Genomic DNA, 16,988 nt, shown 5'->3' with positions numbered 1-16,988 from the left:
GAATCAAGCCTCTCTTGCAACAGAAGCAAACAAAGATCTCAATGCTGGTCACACGGCAATGTGATACAGGACGGAACACTTGGTCTTCCATCAAGCTTGAGGCCATCTATCATAACGCCGCGTCTCCACGCATGTCGAACTTTGAGCCATTGAACACGCAGCCAGATTGGCGGGAGCAGTATGCGGCATTCCCGCTTTCTGGGGATAATGGTCTACTTCAGCCAACCTTCGAGCAAAATACAAGCTCGAATGTTTCTGATAATACCCAAGATCAGCAACAAAGTGGTGGTCGACCAACTCTGGAACATCGACATAGTTTAGGACCATTGAGGCAAGAAGCACAACCATCCCCAAACATCGAACGTCCAGACTCTGCGCCAGGAGACATTAGCCACCCAACCAACGTTCCTGCTCGAGATGATACTATTGTGTCTCCAGAATCGACCGCACTGTCTCTCGGGTCTCTTGCTTCCAATCCACTAAGTTCTGCATCTAGTGCGCCCACACAACAAGGAACTTTGGCAAATACTGAAGGAGGTGGCGCTGAGGGGGAGATCAAGGAGGAGGACGACGAACTCGAAGATGACGATGAAATGGTTGACGCAGAGCCGGAAGAAGGCGCCCCACCACAGACCGCCGCTGAGCGTCGTGCAGAACGCAGAAAGATGAAGCGCTTTCGGTGAGACCACCATCTTGACACGCGCATTTCCCCTTCTAACGCTTCCATAGTTTGACGCATCAACAGACTCGATTCTTGATGAGTGAATTCGCGAAGCAGGCGCATCCAGATGCTGCTCACAGAGAGCGATTGTCGCGAGAAATCCCAGGACTGAGTCCTAGACAAGTCCAGGTCTGGTTTCAGAACCGGTAAGCAGATACCTCCACGGTTTGCGAAAAGCGGAACTGATTTGGAGTAGGCGAGCAAAAATAAAGCGATTGACAGCAGACGATCGAGAGCGAATGATGAAGATGAGGGCAGTACCGGACGACTTCGACAATGTACAAGCCTTGCACTCTCCCTATGGAGCTGTTCATGGGGTTGGGACGCCGATGCAATCACCAGTCGATTTTGTGCCCGCATACGCAGACCATATGATGCGCCCATTGATGGTTGATACCATGAGGAGAAACGACAACGATGACCACATGTCTCCTACAGGACTAAGTCCAGCTTTTGGTCATGTTGGGTTCGCTCCTGGTGGCTCTATGGGCACTCCAGATGTACTCTCTCCATTGTCGCTAAATTCGTCTGATCGCTACTATTCGAGCCACCTCTCGAGTCCTATGAGCGCTGGACCGCGAAGCTCGAATCCGTTTGATCGCCAGAATAGCTATCAGACTCTGTCCCACTCGAGACAACATGTCAGACCTCTGCAACCTCTACAGCTTCGAGAGACGATGTCGAGATCAAGATCTGAGTCGTTGAATTCCCCTTTGCGATCCAGCATGTCCTGGAAAGGGGAAACAATAGACTACACCAGCTACCAAACGGGCCAGCCTAGTCCTCAATTGAGTGGTCGACAGCAATCAGTGTATCAGCCGGACCAAATTAGCAACACCACCGTCAATGCGCACCAATATGACGCGAATGCATCTTCATGTTCGTCCAATGTTTCCCAATAGTTTCATACCTATCCTTGGCGAAGATCACACGTGCTGACTCTTTTCTTAGATACAAACATACAAAGCTCACCATCTCACATGACGTATCCGGGTGCGCATGGCAATTCATCGCTGCAACAGTCGTCCCCGTCGGCGATGTCACGGCTGAGAGCCTCATCGTCGGCTTTTCCCCCAGGACTCGACCTCCGTGCCCAGTACCGAACGCTCCCAAACCAGAATAATTCCCCGCACGGTACGACACCAAGGAGTAGCTCATTCGCGCACGCCTTCACCGGTGGATATGCGAGCGCCCCTCTAACTGCTCCAGTCGATTTCTCACTACCAAGGACGCCGATCGACGGGAGCCACAGCGGACGGGATTTTAGCATCCCGCAGCTTAGCGCGCCAATGGCTCCACCTCAGGACTTCTCCAATGCCTATAATTCGAGCCTCAGCCCAGTTAGAGCTTCTCAGAATGATCGGGACTTCAGTTCTCAAGTTCAAGGCAATCAGAATAACGGGGATCAAAGCAGTTCAGGTCAAGGACAAGTCCAAGGCTCGATGCAAGTTGGCGACAACCAGAACTTGAATGTCAGGAACAACGAAGACAACTCATATTTGCGGCCAGTGGAGTACGAGACGGGACAAAAGCGCAAGCGGAGTTTTACTTTGACTGGCGGCTTTGAAAGTCCATAGTCACCCTCGAACTGTCGGCTGGCTATTAGGCCTAATAGTCGACTCGGGGCCTCGGACCATTTCCTTTTCCATCGATGGACGAAGTATATGACTTACAGTATTTGGGCTTGAACGAAATAAAGATATTATTCCCTTGAATCATGTAGGCGGGCAGGCACGTGGTTATATTTTCCCCAACGAACCGGATCTTTCACGAAAGCATCGACGGCGTTTTTTCCTTCTTACGACACCGGCGAATCTTCCAACAAACCAAATACTGACGGATTTCCTTGGTCCGACAACATCAAACAACAAATATTCACACTTCTCTTCTCCGCTCTCGCGAGCACATCTTTTTGTTAGATACCAGTGTTTTAGTAATGGGTAGGGATCGGCTTGGCTTCGACTATCTATCTACAGTCTATATGGTTGCGCGGGTGGATTTTATTCTTGGGCAAGATACCATGATGTGTTTAGCAAATGCGGGGTGGGTGGAAAAGGGATATGGAGGGAAGCTTGCAGAGTTTTCATGAAATAATTGTTATTAGTTCGCAAGCTTTGTTTTTGGGCTATGAATAGGGGAGGAGAGAATTGGATGTGGTTTTGTGTATATTTCTTCTTCACCTTACTCTTCTTCTTCTTCTTATTCATTTTGTATGAGCTGGCTCGCGCTTTGCGGCTGGGCCTTGTTCTGTAGATAGTTCAATTTTGATGTCCTTAAAACTCTTATGGATTTCCAAGTCTGTTCACTGCTTTGGTTGCTGCGACGCATTTCGGACATTCAGGCTATCGAAACGAGGTTCAGTGTATCATACATTCTCTAGGTATTGACTTTCACATGGAATCGAGACTACAGCGGCCGAGGCACGAATTGGATATATCACGGATCCCTTTCCATCCGAGGATTTCTCTTTGCAAGCCGGCACGTTCTCAGCAATCGACCGAATCTGGGACATCCCAACCGTATACAACAAGGCCTCAGCCTCACTGAACATGGGACATTTCCGTCAACATGCAACTCAAATCGTTAGAAGAAAACTCCCTTGACATGTTCTTATCTGGGACAATTCCGCGACGCAACAGAGAGTTGGAGGATGCGGCTGAATGGGCATAATGTTGTTGAGGGGTGAGGCGTTCTGGGACATTGCGGATAGGGTCACTTGATCATTTTGTCTTACAGTCTCCACCTGTAAAGCGTTGTCTGACATGCGCTCGGACATTTGTGCGATGTGCAACAGAACTATTATTTTTGGTGTTTAGTTGGGGTACTCTAATTAATCAAACATTCGATGACTGAGGAATCCTGAATGTCGGTTGTGATACGAAAGTCGGATGTTGGAGACGAGCACGGGACTTGATCCAGGGTTCGAGACTGAGGGGATTCTGGACATTCTACAGTACCCAATCTTTGAGCTTTGGCTACTTCAGAGGTGAGCACTAATAGTTAGTATGTGCTCGGACATTTCAGAGCGATGTGCAACAAAAAATGCACACAGTGGGCCGGATCAATGCAATAATCTGGCTGCAAGATTGCTGCTGTATGTCGTCTTGATAACCTCGCTTTTGGGAGCAAGAAACAAAAGCTTATTATGCAGCACAGTCAGAAGAAAACGTGCAAGCGAATGCAACCATTGCATTGTACTATTCGCTAACTGCACAAGTTTCAGCTCCTAATAATCATAAAATCTGGGAATTTCCAATTAGCCTGCAGTCATAGTCTCGTTGGTCCAAGCTCTCTCTCTCTGACTTACCCTTTACCGCTCTTCTTCCCCAGCCATCCTGCATCCACCATCTTGCGCAATAGCACGCTAGGTCGGTACTTCGAATCGCCTGTTTCCTCGTACAGGACTTTCATGATGGCTAAGCAGGTGTCGATGCCGATGAAATCCGCTAGCTGCAATGGCCCCATCGGGACGTTGGTGCCGTTCTTCATGATTGCATCAATGTCGTCTCTTCCTCCTACACCAGTCTCTAAGCAGATGATCGCTTCGTTGATGTATGGCATGAGGATCCGGTTCGCTAGGAATCCTGGCGAATCTGCAGATTGTGAGGGGATCTTGCCCATCGCTTTGCAAAATGCAATGGCTGTATCAATAGTTTCTTGGCTCGTTTGCAGACCGGTTATGATCTCCACGCCCTTCTGTATTGGCACCGGGTTCATGAAATGTGTAGAGATGACTCGGGATGATGCAGATGTATCCTTCGGGTCTTTCGTTGTAGCTGCTGCTATCTTTGTTATTGATATCGATGATGTATTCGTGGCGAGTATCGCATGTGGTGGGCATATCTGGGCGAGGTTTTCGAAGATGGACATTTTCAACGAAGGGATTTCGGGAACAGCTTCGATAACAAAGTCAACCTCGGACAGAGCGTCCATTGAGGTATAAGGAGTAAGTAGTGATCGAATCTTATCTGATTGTTCTTGTGTAATTCGTTCTTTCGAGACATCTTTGGCCAGCAGCTTGTCTGGGAGTAAACACATTAGCTGTAGTGAGTGAATATGGTAATGGACAGCCCACCTGCGAACTTCAACCCTTTGTCGATTGATGCTTGACTAGTATCAACTAAAGTCACAGGAACTCCCGCTTTCTGTGCAGCTACTAACGCTATTCCAAGGCCCTTTTACTCAATTAGCAACTAGATTCGCACAAGAAGCAGCACAGCAGGTTACCATCTGTCCGGCTCCTATGACGCCGAGTCGTTTAACTTCCTGTGCTGCAACAATTGGGCTTGAACTGATGGATCTTGCATGCTTTGTGCTCTGCAAAAGCTGCTTGCGAAGTACAGGTGTAATCATCTTGCAGGAATTGACGTTGTTGAGAGCACAAAATTCCTCAACTGTAGACGATCAGATGTCAAGATCAGATTTAAGCTTATTTGCACCCCTCAGCCTCGGCTACAACTGGCTCAGCAGAAAGCGGACCGATGTCCGAGATAATGGATGTTTATGTAGAGAAATGAACCGACCACTGGAATAAAAACGAATCACTACAATCGACTTGAGCATACCATTCATCTTACACAGTCCTCGAATCTTTGGTCTCTTCATTGACTTATATCTTGGTATTGTTTTCTGTGGCTTCTTCATTGATGGCCGGCACATTTCGGCCCGCACGTACTGTACGCTAGACAGGGGTACGCGTCCTAAACGCGTCTGCTTCGACTCGGAGCGTGTAAAGAGGTTCACGAATCAACAAAATTTCGACAATTCAGCAATAACTTCGAACGATGGAGTTTGGTGACGGCAGAAGAGATGTAGTAGACCCTGAGGTCCGGGCTTATGTATCAAGTCTCGTTACTGCTGTAAGTACCTCTAAATGCGCTTTTCAATTCATATACTGACGCGCTTTAGCTTGGAGGAAGTGGTGCCGATGAGGATGGTCGATACGTTCTTGGAGATGATGCTTTAGCATGTCTTCGCGATTTGAAGAAATGGTTGAAGCTCTACGACGAGAAAGCGAATCGATTGGACGTAGCACGATGCCTGGCAGAATCGAATCTGGTCGGAGGAGACTTACTACAAATCCTTGCTGCATGGCCAGAAAATGCTACAGAGGACAGGTTGAAGTCAAAAATTGCCCTCGCATGCCTCGAGCTTCTCGTACCTCTGACATGGCCTCTCGAGAAGGATACACAGGCCATGACGGTCAATCATCACCGACATATTCCTTACCTTCAAATCGCACAGCTGGGCTACAAACGAGCGATCATTAATTTCGACGGAGCTCGAATACTTCACACAGCGGTCCGATGTGCACTCCCTTCGATGGCAGAGGCCATGGGGGATCGTAGCACACGAGATGAAGGCATCATCAAGCTTCTCCTATACTTTGTCCGGAATATTGCCATGATTGCGCCACCCCCGAATGTGCAATACGAGGGAGACGAGGCAGAGATCTCGAGATCTGCGACAATTGATGCATTCGACTATCAAGACATCTTGCATCTTCTGTTGACAGTCTCGTCCACCATGGGAGAAGAATTCAATACTCAGGATGTGGTAGTACTGGATATCTTGTTCCATCTTATTAAAGGAGTTGATATCGAAAAGCTCTTCGTGGACGAAGCCAAAGCCGACAATAGCAAGATTGACGAGTTGAAAAGACTACGACAAAAAGAAGCCTCGATGCTGAGAAGCTATCAAGTGAATGCCCCCACCAGACACAACAGATTTGGGACGATGGCCTGGATGCAACGAGAGGACTCAAAGATGACTACAATTTCCGGTCAGTCTGCGATAATGGACAGCACCAGAAGCTTAGCAAAGATGGATAGCACCAAGAAGTTCAAGCCGCCAAGGAAAGCTTTGAAGGGTGAGAAAGGGCCTATGGATTTCGACACTCCCGTCATGCTTAATGTCCAGGCGAACAAGCACCTGCGAACGTTCGTAGAAGACTTCCTCGACGCAGGCTTCAACCCTCTGTTTAGTCACTTACGCAAGGCCATTGACCGAGAAGCGGAAAGAATCCTTGAATACCATCCCAGACAGTTCTTCTACCTCGTCTCTTGGTTTCTGGAGGCAGAGAGAGTTAGGAGGAAGAGTAAAGTACCCTCGAAAGGCCAAAAACCTGAAGAGATTGACAACTACTCACTCGTTGCGAGCGTTCTTAATCAAGAAATGTTTGTGACCTTGAATCGAGCCATGGAACAGACATTCGAGAATAAGTCATGGCAGGATCTGAGTGCTGCCATGAAATGCTTCACTCAAATTCTACTGACTGTGCAAGAGATGTCTGAATCTCCTTTGGAAGAAGATCAGGAGATTGCCGAGAACATCTTGAGCCGAATCTTCTACGAAGAGACGACTCACGATAGGATCGCAAATCTCACTCGTACTTACAAAGACCAAGGCTTTGGATACCTTGATTCCTGCACAGAACTGGCTCACCATTATCTCCGGATCCTTGAACAATACTCAAAGCAAAATGTCGACATGCAAGTTCGGTCACGGAGAAGAATTCGGCGAAAGAAGAAGGCTGCAAGAGCAGATGGAGAAGATGATCCCAATGACGATGTTGACGATTCAGATGGAGAGGATGAAGCGAGAGCAGAGAAGGTTTCTCGCGATCGCAAATTCGACTTCAAGCGTTTCGCTTCTCGGTTTGTCACTCAAGGTTGTGTCGATACATTTGTCACGTTTACTGCTTACTACAACGACCTTAAACCTGCTCAACTTAAACGAGCACATCGTTTCTTCTACCGGGTGGCCTTCAAGCAAGACATGAGTGTCATGCTCTTTCGAGTGGACATAGTGGCACTTCTTCACAAGATGATCAAAGGCCCCGAGGGTCTAGATCCTCAAGCCAGTTGCTTTAAGGAGTGGGATGAACTTGTCAAGCAGGTTCTGAAGAAATGTATCCGAAAAATGCAAGAACGACCTGAACTTGTGGTGGAAATGCTCTTTTCAAAGATCAACAGTACAGCACAGTACCTTGAATATGGTTATGAAAAGCAAACTGCTTCAGCGAAACCAAGAGCCGCGGCCGAGTTGGAGGTTAAGGGTGGGAAGGAATGGGAGGAGCAAGTAGCTATTGTCGTTGGAGCATTGCTCGACCGTAATGAAGGGGACCATCTTCAGTGGATCAAATCGCAACTCTCTTCTGCTGAGAGTGGAAGAAGAAGCTGGGAAGGGGCCAACTCCGCTCTCCAGCTAGCAGAGAAGGAGACATCTGCACAGTCAGATCCCTTTGCAGACACTGATGAGACTCCCGCACCTGCTGCTACAATTGAACAACCCACAGCGCCGACTATATGTAAGTTTTCTATTTTCTGGGGTGTTAAGTATATACTAATCAAAGGCAGTGATCAAACCAGACAATGATACTCGTCGCATTGCCTTGTTCAAGAACGGACATTTACGCCTACTTATGAAACTAGTTGGACTTCGGCGATTGGGCGAGGACAACGATCCAGAGGCTTCATGGACAGTGCCATCTTCACTATCAGCCGACCAGTTAAAGGAAGCCCAAGACCTAATTTCAAAGTCTGAATTCAGCCCGCCAACATTCGATGACGGCGAAGAAGCCGGAGATTTCATCCGTCGCAAGTCTGCTGGGACTGCAGCCAGGAAGAAAGCAGTCTTCGATGATGAAGACGATGGAGTTGACGATGATGACGAGGAGGAATTCCTCTTCCCTGCAGGTGGACCAACGGCCATGAAGAAGTCCGAAGCTTTGAAAGCTTTGAAGAAGAACAGACGGCGACGAAGAAAAGAAGGTTCGGAGGATGAGGGTACCAGCTTGACAGACGAGCAGCTTGAGGCTCGAGCTGAGGCACGCAGACTAAGAGAACTGGAGAAGAATCGAAAGATCAAGAGCGACCTCTTTGTTCACGACAGTGATGAAGAGGCTGACGAGGAACGTGATCGAATCTTCTTCGTGCAGGAGGAGAAGATTCGTGAACGTGCCAAAATTACCATCATGAAGGAACTGCTTAATGTGGGAGACAAAGAGTCTTCTACCAAAGCCAAATCCAGAAAGCGGCCATCAACAGCCATTTCGGTGGATAGTGATGACAACGACGACCTACCTGATACCAGAATCCGGAAACGTCAATCCAGCACCATCTCCGATGATAGTAACGAGGAAGCGCAAGCAACTTCATCATCAAACCCTAGAGACAACGTTCTGCTTGAGTCTGACAATGAAGCTACTGATACGCCGTTATCCAGTCCTCACCCACAGACAACGAATTCGAAGAGGAGAAAGGTTTCAAGTGACGAAGAACCAGATCCCGTTGATGCACTGTCTGTAACGGAGCCAGCTAAAATCAGCGGGATTGAATTAGAAGACGATGAAGATGAAGATGTTGCTCCTGTTTCTCGGCCCTCACGGCAAAGGACTCGTGCTGGTTTCATTGTTGATAGTAGTGATGAAGAATAATGTTTGTGTTGTGTTCAGGGTAGCATTGGCGTTAGGATATCAGGGCCTGTTCATACCCATGTCTTGGGTAGAAATTATGATTAGGGTGTTGATGTCAATGTATGTCTTTATCCACAGAATTTGTGATAATTCAGCCTTGTCCTGTCTCAGCCTCGCGCTACTTTAGGCGACCCCACTATCCAGAATTCCATCCCTCCCCACGACTACCTTTTTGATTCTCAAATCACAACCACAACTTCTTTGCAGGATGCAACGTTTATAGCAAGAATCTCAACTGTCATCTTCGACATCTCAGCGAAATGGCGGACGCAAACATCAATCATCAAGATGCACGGGATTACTGGCAAGGGATCGACGCCGACGTGAATGGAATGCTCGGTGGCTTTCCTTACATTTCGAAAGTTGATCTTCAAGGCTCCAAGAATTTCTTGGCTAAACTTGGTGTCGGTGGACAAGGAGCGGAAAAGCTCGAGAGAGTGGTAGATTGCGGTGCTGGGTATGTATGAATCCTTCCAGACAAGAGTTTTCGCCTCTTGATGCTCAGATGTCCTCCTTTCTTGGACAATCTTTCATATTTGTCTTTGAACTCAAGACAGAGCTGACATCCAACACAGCATTGGAAGAATCACAGAAGGCCTCCTGCTTCACCTGGCAGAAACGGTCGACATCGTCGAGCCGATCGCCAAATTCTCTGATAACCTCAAAGAAAAATCCGGCATAGGCGAAATCTACAACGTCGGTCTTGAAGATTGGTCTCCCGGATCTAACGATATCAAATACGATCTGATATGGAACCAATGGTGTTTAGGTCACCTGACCGACGTCCAGCTCATTGCGTATCTGAAAAAGTGTGGAACGGCGCTGAAAGATGGCGGATTGGTGGTTGTGAAGGAGAATATGAGCTCATCTGAAGAGGACATCTTTGATGAGCTGGATAGCAGCGTTACGAGGTATGTGTATTCCAATGTTCAGAAGAGGTGAGACGCTGATGAGTGACTAGATGTGATCAGAAGTTTAGGGAGATCTTTGAGAAGGCTGGGATGAAGATCAAGAAGACTGAGATTCAGAAGGGGTTGCCCAAGGAGTTGTATCCAGTTAGGATATATGCTTTGGTCCCTGAGACCTGAGGCCAGATGCTCGTTAGGACGATTCATGGACTTCTAGCAGGGTAGAAATCTACACCTAATAAGGGTTTATGGGTTACCAGCGGATATTGAACTACTGATGGCTTCACGCTATAGGGTACATCATGGTTCCACAGCGAAGAAAACGAAGACTTTCTCAAAGCGCAGGAAAGGTCGAGTAGTGGCCATTAGAAACAGAAACCTTTCAACGCGGTCTAGAGACTGCTTCGGTCAAGATCTCAGTTGCCTCGAGAGACATCATACAACCATGCCAATAATTCCCACTCAATCAGTCGCTGACTCATTTCACTTCAGATCATTGCCATTCAACTAAGGCCATTTCTTACTTGAGCACAAGTATAGTACTATGATTGTGTCACAGCATATGGATGAGCTAAGTAGTCAAACATTGTCGCAACTTATCTTCCTGGCACTACCCCTGATTGGTTCGTCACAGCCAGTTTTTATCGTTTGTTGTTTTTACATCAATGAAGGAAGGAGCTGCCAATAGAGCGATATGCAACAAAAGTCTGTTTGGATTCAAGACTGAAGCTTTGGGAAGGAGCTGCCAGGAGAGCGAAGTGCAACAAAGGTTTGCTTCGAGTTGAGATTGAAGCTTGAGGAAGGAGCTGCCAGCAGAGCGATGTGCAGCAAAGGTTTGTTTTGATACCAGTTTGCAGCTTCAAGAAGGAGCTTTCATAGATGCGATGCGCAACAAAACATTGCTCGACGACTTTGAGTTTGGAACTAAACCTACCTGCGCTTTCTTTCACCCAAAATTTCAAAGGATCCAATCACACATTATCGCAGCCAGTCCCAATACCCAAAATCATACTTCATCAGCTCACCACGCACTATTCCTTAGACCAAAGCCCCATAACATTTCCCTCAGTATCAGTAAAGAAAAGCGTAAACCCTCTACCACCAGGGAGTTCCTTCTTCGGCCTACCCACCATCAGCATGCCAACGTTGCAGGTGCTCTCGTGGGACTCACAAATACAACTTCCCACCCGCTTTCTCGATTTCCACGATCTTCTCGTCCACGCTCTCGACAGTGATCGTGACCCTCACAGCTACACAACTCTCCTCAGATGTAACGGAAGAAATCATCTTCTCGGGTTCAACAAGGATGAATGAGCCGTTCATGGAACCTTTCTTAAAGAGAGCTTGAGTGACGGGCTCGGTTGGAGGAGGACCGAAGGTTGGGAAGGTCCACTGTGATTTTGTGAATTGGCATGCATTCTTAAAGGAAAGTTTTGGGAGCGTGTGCGTACCCCGAAAATGGTGGAGTAGAACTCTTTAGCCCGTGAGATGTCTGTTACTGGGATGTCGGTCCAAGAGATGAGATTGATCTTCAAATGTCAGTGGAAATAGGAATCGAGGGACGATGTCAATTTGAGTTCACCATGGTTGATGTACGTGGTGCCATTGCTGCGTATGTGCTTGGATGGTTGATGAGACAGGAACAAGCGTCTTGAGAGAAATCACATAGGTATGCAAGATTCGAGAGCTATACTATCGTCACTCAGAAACAACAGCGATGGGCAACCATAACGGAACACAGGTCAAATATATACTCCGAGTTCACTGCCATACCCCAGAGGTATGGGGCATGCAAATAGATGGGAACAGAGGATTCTCATTCACGGCCTGGTTACCAGAGTACTTTCATCTTTGATGTGAGGTACGTACAGATGGCATGATGATAGCGGATTGCCCAACCGCAATCTCGTTCTCGCTTAACAGCCTCTGAAATGGGTCGGCTTGCCGAGGAGTCATACGGTGAGGGGGTATCAATGAATAGAAAACACTTAAGTGATATGCAGGTACACAGATTAAGCCATTGATCAGAGCAACCAAGAATGATCCCTTACGCAGGACATTAATGCGGATCGCGGGAAAGCTCGCTCACCGCCGCGGTTTGGGATGAGAATAAACTCCGAGTTTTGAGGGGAATTTCTCTCTTTTTTTTTTCCCCCAGTGCGATACGATATCAAAGGGATGCCGATCTTCTGATATCAAAAAATAGAAGAAGAAAAGAAAATAACGAGAGACAGTGAGTTCCCACTGGTGAACTATCGTAAGTACTGATGAATTAAGATTGGTCACATGTGAATGATGGTAAAGTCACGTCGAAAAGATTGATTTGTGTTTTGGAGTATTTTCATATTTATTGTTTTATACTTGTTCGTTGTTTCCAACGACCATCCTGTATGATTCGATGCCCACGCGCGGTAAAGCCGTGGACACAGAAGTCTCTATCCTTTCGAGCTCACAATATCCACACACCGGACCCGAAGTCTCAGCGTATAGCAAAGTGAGCCTATCCCTAAGTCCTACACGCCAGGTATAAGACTCCTTCCGCCTTTGCACCCTCACCAAGACCTCGATCTCAGCGAGTTGCAAAATGCACCACCGCAGCCGTTCCAACTACGAGTCCGAGGAGTAGGACACAGGCCAGCCAGTGTCTGAACACCCACATGCGGAACGCATTCCACTGACCCTTGGCAGGGCGATGCGGAGGGTCGGCTGCTGTATGCGATGCTCTTGGATAGTCGTCGATTGGGCCTTGTCCTGTGCTTCGGGTGTGTACGCGGCCTGGACGGGCTACGCCTAACTCGATGTCTGTCCATGGTTCTTGATGTCCTGGGGCGAACATTTGCGGACGCTCTTGGTATCTTACCATTTTCGGTGGTTGTTTGTGAAAGTAGTTGTGTGTTGATGAAGTTTTCTTCTTAGAATACTGATACTGAGCTTATTGGTTTTTAGGCAAATTGCTGGTATCGGTGTTTCTGGAGGCTTTGTGTGAGATTACTTTTGCATTGGTAAGGGACATTGCCGTACCATTTATAGACTTGCAGAGGATCCTCTTCTGATGATCAATTGCGGAAATTGAGAGAATTGAGTCTTCACCAGATCCTTAGGTATTGAGCCCAGGAGTGGCATTTCCGGGAACAGTCCATATACCCCGCTCAACCGACCGTCGCTGTTCGCTTCCACATTGAACAACTCCGTTGTTGTTACCTTGCTGAATTGGGGACAAAGGTTGTCATTGAATAGTGGTAGAGGAGAAAGAAGCCTCGTAAAATGTGAAAGTAGATAAAGCGTGCTACTTCAACTGTTAGAAGTATCTCTTTGTGGACCTGGAGACTCAACTAGACGACCCATTGTTTGGCTCAACAATCTACTTCTCTAGACTTCCTCATGAAAGAGATACACAATGCTGGTTTTCCAGACACGTGTGCAATCAATTGATGAACGAAATCCAAGCCTTCTAGTCTGGATTTGAGAGTCTTCCATGGGTATAAGCAGGTCTGAACTCTCCTCGATATCCCAGCGAAGCGTTTCTGTAAGCTGCAATGACGTCGATCTCGATGAAGGTCCATCGCTTTCGATAGCCTGGCCATGTATTCTAAAGACCTAACTCTCAAGCTAGGGCTTTTGACGCGAACTCGACAGGGCCTACCACCTCTTCTATCTCCTGAAATATCTTGTGTGCTGGAAGGATATACGCAAGACCAATTTCTGGTATTCCTGCCACAATATGCCCATACAAGTCTCCGGTGACTGAGTCGCAGACCCAAGATCCCGAATCTCCCTCCACTATGCACAGTCAGAGGCTAAGATCTTCGACAGTAAAGGCGGGTGGTAACTTACCAAGAGGGCTATTGAATCGAACTGTCCACACTTCTTGAAAATTGCAAGATCGTTCCGACTTCATCATCGTAGAACTAGGAGACAAAACTCCTCTCGACACTCCACTGCCACCTTTCGCTGCTATTATCTCCGTGTCTTTACTAGGCATAGAAGCAAGATGCTGTGGGACATTGAAGATGGCGAACAGACTATTGCCCTCGAGTGCTTTCTTGGCTTCCCGAACACTTTCTTGGGAAAGCTCGAACAAAGCCCAATCATGTCCTCTTTGTGTGCTTGTGGCAAAGGGAATTGTGAATTCTGTGATGGTTGTAGTGGACTTGCTGGGCTCTTCTCCGTTGTATGATAGAGCAGCTCCCATAGACGATGGTATGCTGACATGTGCTTTATCGGAGCTGCCAGAAATTGTACTGCTGATTCTTGATACCGATGCTGCAGTCGATACACTTGCTGAACCCCAAGTCAATCATAAGCATGACTAATTTCGGAATTTCTGTACTTGCCTCGGCTAGTGATAATAGCATCAGAGATGTCTGCTTCACTTGTGTTCTCCTCATCCTCAGAATCAAAAGCAAATTCGAAATCATCATTCTGGTCTGTGGAAGAGCCATTGACACTTTCTATATCTCCAACTTGACTCTTTCTGGCAGAATCAATAACTGAATGACGGACCGTGAGACCATACAATTTATTGTTCAATACCACAACGCCCCCAATAGTTGCTACTCTCCCGGTGACTTGACTGAGTATGGACATTCCACAGATACTGGCGCAATCAAGTAGAGAAGGCGCAGCATCCTTGTGATGTTCCGAGTCTTCACTGGACAAAACCATATCCCATGAGCTAGCATATGCAGAGGAAGGTAGAGAGGTTGCGCGATGGTCTTGCAAGCCTTTCATCAGATTCCGCGCATGGGTGGTCATTCCTGGGACGCGCAGTGAGTCCTCGAAATGCAAAAGTTGCGGCTGCTGTGTTATCGGATTGTGCACCTTGCCGATCTCTTGCACCGCAGTACTAGAATTGTTTGAAGATGGGCTATTACGCGGCGGTGGGGCAGTTAAAGTGGTTGGCAAAGATATATGTCCGGAGGAAACAACTGGATTCTCACCACCACTATACGGAACTGGAGGAGGCGCGCGTGTTGGGAGTGCAGATACAGAGGTGAGTGAACGTTGTGGTAGCAATTCAGGTGGGTCTGGAGCAGGTCGAGACGGATGTAGGCTGACTTGGTGCAAAGGCTCTTGTTCAGAAAAAACCGGGATACGATGCGATGAATGAAACATTGCAGGAAGAACTTCAGTTCCAACAGGTTCTGAAGCCGGAAGCTCTGCAGAGAGGCTTTGCGGCAAGACAGCATACAAATTAGGATTTTCTGGTATGACAGAACTCATCTCAGAAACTGGGCCAAGTTCGGCCCCTGCCACGACCTCATAGGTATGGCCAAAGCCATGAAATCCATGTCCTGGTTGATATTCAGCTGATGGTTGATATTGAGCTGCTGGCTGGAAGAGACCTAACGGTGGGTCTGAATTGTCACTCATTTGTGGGATAGTAAGCATGGCGGGTTTGGGGGACCCAGGACGGCCAGTTGCAACTGCCTCCCACGTGAAAGGAAGAGGTGGATATTTCCTTGTGAACCTTTTGCGTCGACGGAAGTAGAACAACACAAAGACAGCCAACATAATGGAGAGCCCTCCGAACACAGATCCAACAGCAATGCCTGCCTTTGCACCGGTGCTTAGTCCCGAATAAGGCACAGGGGTATTAATTGGAGTGTGCGTCGTGGTAGCATTTCTTCTTGCTATCCAAGTTGTCGACGATGGTCCCGAGTAGACGGTGCTACCGGCCAAGAGTCTGAGATAATTCCTGCCCATAGCCATAGGTACAACGGAACTCTCCGCCAGGGCTATCTTCGGACGTCCTTTAAGTATCTCACTCTCCTTTACAAATTTAATGGCTCTCCGACGAGGCTTAGGTCTCTCGCAAGTGAAAATGAGCGTAGGGCGTGCGGTAGTGGGCTCTCGGCCAATCATGTACCTATTTGTGGTCAGCCTATTCTGAATTATCTCTGACGTAAGCTGGGACAATGTTCCACGGAACGAAAGAGAAAGGAATTCATGCCAAAAACTTCAACAGAGGTAGTGGGGGCATTGAAATTGGTATATCGGATATCTACCGGACTTACATGCCATATGTGAGAATGTTTCCAGCTACAGGTTCCCCTTCTTCAATTTCATCAACACGGGCATCAAGCAGGTCCCCAATGCTCTGTGATATTTCGTTGAACAACAATTGGGCAGGGCCAACCGCTTCCCAGCACTCGCGATCTCCTATTCTGCGACACTTCGAGCCGATTGACAGTTCGGGATTCGGCCAGGTCGACTTTTTCAATGCCAGTCGTCCAAGATTGAACCACTGTCGCTCCGTGGGCTGTTTCTTGAGTGACTCTGCAGCTTCAGATTGTTTGGCGGCGGGAACTACATCTCTTGGACTATTCAAGTCTCGACTCGAATCTTCAGCCGATTGCGTAACTTGCGGACTCCGCGCTTTTTGCGTGTTTTCAGTCTCTCGCGTGTCTAGAGTATCTTGGGTGCCTTCAGTGATTTTTAAGATTGGCTCGTCTGGAGCAATTTGTGCGCTTTTGGGTAGGTTAATTTGATCGTTGGCCTCTGTGATCTGAGTCGCTTTGAGGTCGTAGGTTGGAACTTTTGGCCACTCTTTAATGTTCCTTGCCTCTATGGAGGAGACAGGACATTCTCTTAGTATCTCCATAATCCAGCGACAAACATGCTCCGTAGGATTGTGGGCTCGTTGTCGCTGTTCTTGTCATCGAAGTCGTTGAAGTCGTTGAAGTGAGGAGATCGACGCCCGGGCGATCAATTCACTAAACCATAGATGAAGAATACTATTAATAGAGTTCAAGAGGGAAAAGCAAGGATTGGGCGGAATTGTTATGGTGTGGTGTCGCGAGGCTGGCAGGGCGTTCGATTGAGGCTTGACCAAGCCTCACTCCCGAAACACGACTGTGAAAACGTCCTCAAACACATTCTC

At 47.7% G+C, this 16,988-nt stretch overlaps 6 protein-coding genes across 6 annotated transcripts; 3 read left to right on the top strand and 3 right to left on the bottom strand.

Annotated features, from left to right (window-relative positions):
- Positions 1–131: 131 nt before the first annotated feature.
- LY89DRAFT_695697 (uncharacterized protein) lies at positions 132–2,298 on the top strand (the record flags this gene model as incomplete). Its single annotated transcript, XM_018216779.1, has 4 exons — positions 132–679; positions 730–867; positions 918–1,600; positions 1,673–2,298. 4 exons carry the CDS (start codon positions 132–134, stop codon positions 2,296–2,298), a joined length of 1,995 nt encoding a protein of 664 aa, XP_018074535.1.
- A 1,359-nt stretch (positions 2,299–3,657) lies between these two features.
- LY89DRAFT_612335 (uncharacterized protein) lies at positions 3,658–5,322 on the bottom strand. The gene is made up of 4 exons (XM_018210612.1): positions 4,949–5,322; positions 4,797–4,896; positions 4,029–4,743; positions 3,658–3,963 (listed from the first exon to the last, which is right to left on the bottom strand). The coding sequence occupies exons 1-4, from the start codon at positions 5,072–5,074 to the stop codon at positions 3,948–3,950; spliced, it is 957 nt and encodes a 318-aa protein (XP_018074534.1). The 5' UTR covers positions 5,075–5,322; the 3' UTR covers positions 3,658–3,947.
- Positions 5,323–5,470: 148 nt separating this feature from the next.
- On the top strand, positions 5,471–9,273 carry LY89DRAFT_641737 (timeless-domain-containing protein). The gene is made up of 3 exons (XM_018211726.1): positions 5,471–5,580; positions 5,630–8,030; positions 8,080–9,273. The coding sequence occupies exons 1-3, from the start codon at positions 5,506–5,508 to the stop codon at positions 9,156–9,158; spliced, it is 3,555 nt and encodes a 1,184-aa protein (XP_018074533.1). The 5' UTR covers positions 5,471–5,505; the 3' UTR covers positions 9,159–9,273.
- Positions 9,274–9,374: 101 nt separating this feature from the next.
- LY89DRAFT_612328 (uncharacterized protein) lies at positions 9,375–10,740 on the top strand. The gene is made up of 3 exons (XM_018210611.1): positions 9,375–9,654; positions 9,773–10,108; positions 10,159–10,740. Exons 1-3 carry the CDS (start codon positions 9,458–9,460, stop codon positions 10,283–10,285), a joined length of 660 nt encoding a protein of 219 aa, XP_018074532.1. The 5' UTR covers positions 9,375–9,457; the 3' UTR covers positions 10,286–10,740.
- A 379-nt stretch (positions 10,741–11,119) lies between these two features.
- On the bottom strand, positions 11,120–11,924 carry LY89DRAFT_780013 (Glyoxalase/Bleomycin resistance protein/Dihydroxybiphenyl dioxygenase). Its single transcript, XM_018222350.1, has 4 exons — positions 11,688–11,924; positions 11,557–11,634; positions 11,277–11,497; positions 11,120–11,227 (listed from the first exon to the last, which is right to left on the bottom strand). The coding sequence occupies exons 1-4, from the start codon at positions 11,709–11,711 to the stop codon at positions 11,137–11,139; spliced, it is 414 nt and encodes a 137-aa protein (XP_018074531.1). The 5' UTR covers positions 11,712–11,924; the 3' UTR covers positions 11,120–11,136.
- A 1,417-nt stretch (positions 11,925–13,341) lies between these two features.
- Positions 13,342–16,928, bottom strand: LY89DRAFT_473235 (uncharacterized protein). Its single transcript, XM_018207783.1, has 5 exons — positions 16,123–16,928; positions 14,440–15,974; positions 13,940–14,386; positions 13,439–13,885; positions 13,342–13,391 (listed from the first exon to the last, which is right to left on the bottom strand). Exons 1-4 carry the CDS (start codon positions 16,707–16,709, stop codon positions 13,710–13,712), a joined length of 2,745 nt encoding a protein of 914 aa, XP_018074530.1. The 5' UTR covers positions 16,710–16,928; the 3' UTR covers positions 13,342–13,391; positions 13,439–13,709.
- Between the last annotated feature and the right edge of the window lie 60 nt (positions 16,929–16,988).

Source organism: Mollisia scopiformis, assembly GCF_001500285.1.
Source record: "Mollisia scopiformis unplaced genomic scaffold LY89scaffold_7, whole genome shotgun sequence".
NCBI lineage: Eukaryota > Fungi > Ascomycota > Leotiomycetes > Helotiales > Mollisiaceae > Mollisia > Mollisia scopiformis.
This window is presented reverse-complemented; position numbering and strand designations above follow the sequence as displayed.

What these genes read in the sequence shown, in the direction of transcription:
- LY89DRAFT_473235 (XM_018207783.1), bottom strand. Translation starts at nt 16,709, where the DNA reads ATGGAGATACTAAGAGAATGTCCTGTCTCCTCCATAGAGGCAAGGAAC. An exon ending in TGCTATTATCACTAGCCGAG is followed by an intron (nt 14,387 to 14,439) that starts GCAAGTACAGAA and finishes CTTGGGGTTCAG; the next exon opens with CAAGTGTATCGACTGCAGCA. An exon ending in TCGATTCAATAGCCCTCTTG is followed by an intron (nt 13,886 to 13,939) that starts GTAAGTTACCAC and finishes GACTGTGCATAG; the next exon opens with TGGAGGGAGATTCGGGATCT.
- LY89DRAFT_612328 (XM_018210611.1), top strand. Translation starts at nt 9,458, where the DNA reads ATGGCGGACGCAAACATCAATCATCAAGATGCACGGGATTACTGGCAA. An exon ending in GTGGTAGATTGCGGTGCTGG is followed by an intron (nt 9,655 to 9,772) that starts GTATGTATGAAT and finishes CATCCAACACAG; the next exon opens with CATTGGAAGAATCACAGAAG. An exon ending in CTGGATAGCAGCGTTACGAG is followed by an intron (nt 10,109 to 10,158) that starts GTATGTGTATTC and finishes ATGAGTGACTAG; the next exon opens with ATGTGATCAGAAGTTTAGGG.
- LY89DRAFT_780013 (XM_018222350.1), bottom strand. Translation starts at nt 11,711, where the DNA reads ATGGCACCACGTACATCAACCATG. An exon ending in CACCACGTACATCAACCATG is followed by an intron (nt 11,635 to 11,687) that starts GTGAACTCAAAT and finishes TGACATTTGAAG; the next exon opens with ATCAATCTCATCTCTTGGAC. An exon ending in GCGGGTGGGAAGTTGTATTT is followed by an intron (nt 11,228 to 11,276) that starts GTGAGTCCCACG and finishes GATGGTGGGTAG; the next exon opens with GCCGAAGAAGGAACTCCCTG.
- LY89DRAFT_612335 (XM_018210612.1), bottom strand. Translation starts at nt 5,074, where the DNA reads ATGATTACACCTGTACTTCGCAAGCAGCTTTTGCAGAGCACAAAGCAT. An exon ending in TCATAGGAGCCGGACAGATG is followed by an intron (nt 4,897 to 4,948) that starts GTAACCTGCTGT and finishes ATTGAGTAAAAG; the next exon opens with GGCCTTGGAATAGCGTTAGT. An exon ending in CAAAGGGTTGAAGTTCGCAG is followed by an intron (nt 4,744 to 4,796) that starts GTGGGCTGTCCA and finishes GTTTACTCCCAG; the next exon opens with ACAAGCTGCTGGCCAAAGAT.
- LY89DRAFT_641737 (XM_018211726.1), top strand. Translation starts at nt 5,506, where the DNA reads ATGGAGTTTGGTGACGGCAGAAGAGATGTAGTAGACCCTGAGGTCCGG. An exon ending in TATCAAGTCTCGTTACTGCT is followed by an intron (nt 5,581 to 5,629) that starts GTAAGTACCTCT and finishes GACGCGCTTTAG; the next exon opens with CTTGGAGGAAGTGGTGCCGA. An exon ending in ACCCACAGCGCCGACTATAT is followed by an intron (nt 8,031 to 8,079) that starts GTAAGTTTTCTA and finishes AATCAAAGGCAG; the next exon opens with TGATCAAACCAGACAATGAT.